The sequence below is a fragment of the Solanum tuberosum genome, unplaced genomic scaffold (assembly GCF_000226075.1).
Source record: "Solanum tuberosum cultivar DM 1-3 516 R44 unplaced genomic scaffold, SolTub_3.0 scf00149, whole genome shotgun sequence".
NCBI lineage: Eukaryota > Viridiplantae > Streptophyta > Magnoliopsida > Solanales > Solanaceae > Solanum > Solanum tuberosum.
In genome coordinates, this window is record NW_006239072.1 from 239,686 (window position 1) to 245,606 (window position 5,921).

The 5,921-nt window shown below is 32.0% G+C and overlaps 1 protein-coding gene across 1 annotated transcript; it reads right to left on the reverse strand.

The window, feature by feature from the left end:
* Window positions 1-1,827: 1,827 nt before the first annotated feature.
* LOC102594790 (chlorophyll a-b binding protein 7, chloroplastic) lies at window positions 1,828-5,398 on the reverse strand. The gene is made up of 5 exons (XM_006352454.2): window positions 5,285-5,398; window positions 4,361-4,546; window positions 3,449-3,486; window positions 2,506-3,020; window positions 1,828-2,048 (listed from the first exon to the last, which is right to left on the reverse strand). The coding sequence occupies exons 1-5, from the start codon at window positions 5,338-5,340 to the stop codon at window positions 2,031-2,033; spliced, it is 813 nt and encodes a 270-aa protein (XP_006352516.1). The 5' UTR covers window positions 5,341-5,398; the 3' UTR covers window positions 1,828-2,030.
* Between the last annotated feature and the right edge of the window lie 523 nt (window positions 5,399-5,921).

Below are 5,921 nucleotides of genomic sequence, written 5' to 3' on the forward strand. Positions count from 1 at the left end.
AAAAAGGATGAAGGAATTAGTGGTTAATCAAATTCTTAATCGGCTAAAAAAATTTAAACAAAAATGATCTTTACCCCATAATAAGGACATGACCAATATCTTCTTCCGGGGTTATTTGAAGTCCAAGATGTTTTCAAACGCACCACAAGTCCATGATTACAATAAACTTTTTTCTTCGTAGTATAATCATCTTCTTCCATACAAAGATTTGTCAAATTAATTGATCGCATTGTGTGCTACAATTTTGTGCAAGAATTAACGAGAATCTGGAAAAAACAGAAAATAAGAAAAAGGGAGGAAAGAAAAATCAAAATAATAGATGAAGAAGAATAGGTTTGAATCTTACATTTTGAAGAACACTTCCTTCAAAGATTCAACTTTTAGGTTTGAATCTTACATTTTGAAGAACACTTCCTTCAAAGATTCAACTTTTAGGTTTGAATCTTACATTTTGAAGAACACTTCCTTCAAAGATTCAACTTTTAGGTTTGAATCTTACATTTTGAAGAACACTTCCTTCAAAGATTCAACTTTTAGGTTTGAATCTTACATTTTGAAGAACACTTCCTTCAAAGATTCAACTTTTAGGTTTGAATCTTACATTTTGAAGAACAATTCCTTTAAACATTCAACTTTTAGGTTTGAAGAGCTAAGATTTGAGAAAAATAATGAATTAAGTCGCCATTTTTTGGATGATTGGGTTGGTGAGGGAGAAGAGGTATTTAGGGTTCTTCAAAAGTGAAGATTGTTCTTCAAATGGGTAATGGGTCGGATATTACCGTTGGAGGGGTAAATTTAATTTTAAAAAAATGTTAAAAGATGACTAACGCGCCGTTCTAAGCTGTAACAACACGCGCACAAGGTTGGTGTTCGGAGGGTTGAAAATAATTCACATAAAAGGTGTTAAGGGGGGTATATAAACACCCGTGTAGTTTAAGTACTAAAGTAAGTTTTCGTGCCAAGTTCAGGGTTTTTTTTTATGTATTTTCCCATTTTTAAATTTAACTTCCACATGACATGTTTAAGATCACAAGATTAAAATATATTTTGGTATATATATATATAGTTTAAGACCATAGAAATAATAAAGCTTTTTCACTAAAAAGAAAAAATAACTTTGGATTTCAAAAATAAAAGCTAGGCCTCCTATTTATATTTGGCTTTAGGCCACTAATTTGCTTGAGCCGCCACTTGATGAAATATGAAATAGGTGTATTAATATGAATTTTTTATATTTTGATCTATGCTTGTTAATGTTGATTTGATGATACGATTAGGTTCACAATAAATTCAACGGGAAAATTTTTGTCGTGGCGAATTCTCAATTGGCTGAGCTACTTGTTGAGAATGCGAAAAAGGTCACCCTAAATGGACCTGCTGCTGACACTCGAGTTGCAAATTCAAACTAGTTAGTATGTTTATTTCTTCATATTTTCAACTTTATCGTTGAAAAATCTGATTCCGCCATTGAGTTTGAGTTATGGTTCTCACTCATCAATTTGTAGATAAAATGTATGTCTAAGTCTAATCTATCTAAGTGTCAAGAACATTTATTATGTTTATATACATAATCATTCCTCATTCAAAACTTTAACTTTTGGTTAATTGAAATCCTCTTTTCAGTTTCAGTTTGTCCTAAAACACATCCTAAATATTCCATCTAGTACTATAGAGGAACACTGTTCTTCCTACTGCGGAACAGAGATGTAATGCAATTGCTACTTTACATCGGAAATCCATGTGAATTGTAGAAAAAACTTACTCACACCTCATTTATCTTAGTCAACTATTGCAGTAAAATTAAATCTTCTCTCATGCAAATGGAACGAACATATATAAATAGATTTTTTTAATCTGATACGAATTCTCAAAGGTATTTGTACACTGAGTCTTTTTCTACATAAGGGCAAACCAAATGTAGGGATACTACATTGAGTGGCAAAAGAAACATTAAAGCTTTCTTTGCACAAATCTACTTCAAATGTTACTTTTACACATCATTACAGTAAAAGGTGTTCTGCTTCTGCTTCTCACTTGGGACTGAATGCCTGAAAAACATATGTAGAAACAACTTCAGTAACTCGAATTGTCGTCAAACTGTGTTAAGTCAAATGGTGCCACATAAATTGGGACAAATGGAGTAAATGATATGAGTGTAGCAAGTCCAGAGTTTTTTCAAAAGAATGAGCTATTAGTTAACAAAAACAGAGTGTAAAAGTATAGTTTTCCATGCTGCATTTAAGACCATTTGATTCCAATGTTTGAAAATATAGTTTCTCCATATAAGTCTAAAACAACAATTTCTCTGGTTTGAGTTTTCTTTAAAACCAAACAAACGACACATACTCCCCCGTTTCAATTTGTTTGTTTAGTTTTCACTTGACACGTCATTTAAAACATTAAAAAAGACTTTCGACAAAGAGACATTCTTTTTAAATAGACTAAAAAGGAAAGTAAGACAAATAAACTGAAACATAAGGAGTAGTAAAATGAGGTTGTACTTACAGCAAAAATAGTGGCATGACCAGGATCAGCCAGGTGAGCAAAGAGGTTGTCAATAGGGCCTGTTCCAGTGTAAATGTGTTGGAACCATGCACCCATAACGGCTAACATAGCAAGTCTACCGTTCTTAATCTCCTTTGTCCTCAACTCCTTTATCTTTGCAGGTGAACCCGAACCCCAACCCAAGGGATCAAACCATAAACCTCCTGGATAACCAACGTCTGTCCCTGTGAGCTTGTTGTTAGGGAAGATTGGGTCTGTGTTAACGCATCCAGGCTTGATGATATCTGCCCATCTTCTTCCCTCAGCCCAACCTATAAGTACCAATTCAACGATGAAGAGAGTCGTTGTGTCGGTGAAATATTCTTGTTCACCAGCAGTGTACCATGAAGGTGTGTTAAGGATTCCAATTTTTGTGAGTAATTCTGGAATGAAAATTCCTGCAGCTCCCAACATTGCCCATCTACAGTGTACAATTTCTGCCTGTTGGTTCCATCTCAAGCTCTCTGGATCGGATCCTGTACTCAAATGATATATATCCACAAAATGATGATTAGTTAATGATATATATGTATGTATGAATACTGCATCGAACATGAAACTTGTGATTAGTAATAAAACAAGGATTCAGTCCTTGAGACCTAATTCGATCTTCACATAGAGATATTTTTTTAAGAAGTTAGAACTTCCTCCATTTCAATTTGTTTGTCCAGTTTTGGTTTAGAAAGAACTTTAAGAAAAGTAAAATAAAAAATCGAATCTTTTGGTTTTAAACTAAAAATATATAGAATGTACTAAAATACTCTTTAATTAGGTGATCTTAAATATGTTACGCGAAAGTTAGAATTAAAGAGTTATCAAAATAACATTTCATTTTTGAAAATGATTAAATAAAGAAAAAAATAAAACAAACAAATTGAAACAGAACGAGTAAATGAATATATACCGAGGCCAAGAGGATCGAAACCGAAGTCTCCGGGAAGGCTGCAAGGCGAGAAGCAAAATAAACTAATTTCAGCATATAATCGAATACAAGTTAATTAAAGATTGAATGATTACGAGTTTTAATATCTGATCTATCACGAAAATGAATAAAAATAACCAAAACACATTTAGATTATTCTAATTTTTTCGAGTTTCATTTGTGAACTATCATTTGTGAATTTCTTAACTAAACTATCATTAACTATTTATTGAAGCATTACATCAACGATCAATTATTTCATTTTCTGACCTGAATGATCATAGATGGAGCAACAATTTGAAGTTTAATTTTTTTTTAAAAATTGCTTGTGATCTAAATCAATAATTTGTAAATTCAATGAAGTTCTTTCGACAAATATAGAATTAAGATCAAAGCTATAAGGTTCGATCGAACCCGTAATTAGTACATTGGCTCCCCCATAATAATGACAATATTTCACAAAGAAAAGGAAAATAATTAGTAGTTGTAATGTGTTTTACTAATATAAATAGTCGGTTCATATAAAAAAGATACATAAGTGTGTTTTTTAACTTGACATCATTTTACAATTATGTCTCCAACTTTGAGTGTGCACAAGTAATAACTTAAACTTGTATAAAATTGAACTAGTATACATATGAGACCTACATGACATTATACACGTAGGAGACTATGTAAGATACAAATTGTCAAGTAAGATGTCACGTTAGACGTATGTGTCAACTTGTTCAACTTATACAAGTTTAAGTGTCTATTTACGCACTCACAGTTGGATGACACAAATATGAGCTGGAGACAAGCTAAATGGCATATTTATATATTATGCCAAGGAAACAAACATGTCTACTAATTCAGATATGAAACTCGAAAAACCGAAGCTAGATCATGACTTACCTGCCATCAAGCCATGGAGGAGGGGTGCTGCCAGGGAACCAGAGGGGTCTGTCTGGTTCTGCAGCAACACACACTGTAGTCGCACTTCGTGCTGCAGGTGTAGTACTGTATTTGCTTACTCTCAATCTTCTCCCTCCAAGGAATGAAGCTTTTGTTGCTCCTACAATTGATCCATTTCTCCTCGAACTGCAACAAACTGTCTCAAATTATCTGTCGTTTTTTCTTTTCTTTACACACCTTTAAGAAACATTCTATTTGTCTAACCGTTTCAATTTATATGATAACATTCAACTTGTAAGTATGATAACTCGAAAAACACTACTTATTTTTGTGTATGTATAAATCATCTCATTAAATGTAACAAAAAAAAATTAAAGGTAAAATATTTTCAATAATAGAAAAATGATGTTGCCTATTTATTAAAAGTTTTTTGTTTAGACTATTTAAACCTTATTGATATCTAAGCTATAATATCTCTTCATTAAATATTTACCTAATATATGTATCAGCTCCGTTAATGAGTAAATAATTGTCAAAGTCATGCTAACTTATCAACAAAAATGATTAGAAAATTTAAATAGACACCTAAGAATAATTAAATTATTAATTTCTGATCTTCAAAAAAAAAATACTTTTGTTTAAACTTTTAAAATTAGTAAATAATTTGAGATAACTATTTTTAGAACAAATACAGATAAAAATGAGACAAAGTAAGTGGTATATTAGAATGCTACACTTATTTAAAGACACAGTGATCAGTGATATAGTTACATCGATTCGAGAATGGTCACTTAAACACACTTCGTTGATATTGATAGATCAAAAACAACTCTTCCGATGATATATTAAATTTTTGAACACCTTTAGTAAAATTTCTAGTTTCGTCGTTGATGGTTAGTGATATGGAAATTGAAGAGAACTTGCCTTGGAGAAGAAAAAGCAACAGCAGCAATGGTGGATGAAGCACAAGCAGAGGCCATGTCGGCAAATTCTTCACTCTTGTGTTTGTGATTATGAGAGATACTAAGGACAATGAGATTTTGTGGTATTTTTATTATGAGAATTGGCTTATCTTGATGGATAGAAGAGTCAATATGTGATTGGCTACTTAAATTGCCATGTGGCAACCACAATCCAATATTGTGGTTCTTATGTTTTGTAATTGTATCCCTTTCTATACCCTCTATCACACTCATCATGTCCCCATTCTAATAGTGGTTGGAATTTAATTACTTCTCGATTAAATAAAATCTGCGTATATTCTATTACTTTCAGATCTTATATAAGATTATATTTGAGTTTGTTGTTATTGTTAACAATGTAAATATTTGTTTTCTCTTATTCACCTGTTTTATGCATGCTTCATTCTTCCAATTCTTTTTTTTTTGTTAAGACGGTGAAGTCAGTGTTTATTAAAGGATTTCAAAAGATAAAGCAATGTATACCTGAAAAAAAACAAAGAAGTTCAACATCTACTATATATATTTTAAAAAATAATTTTAATCATATCATGTTCAAATGAACTCCCTCGGTCCGGGGGGGGGGGGGGTGCACGGGGGGA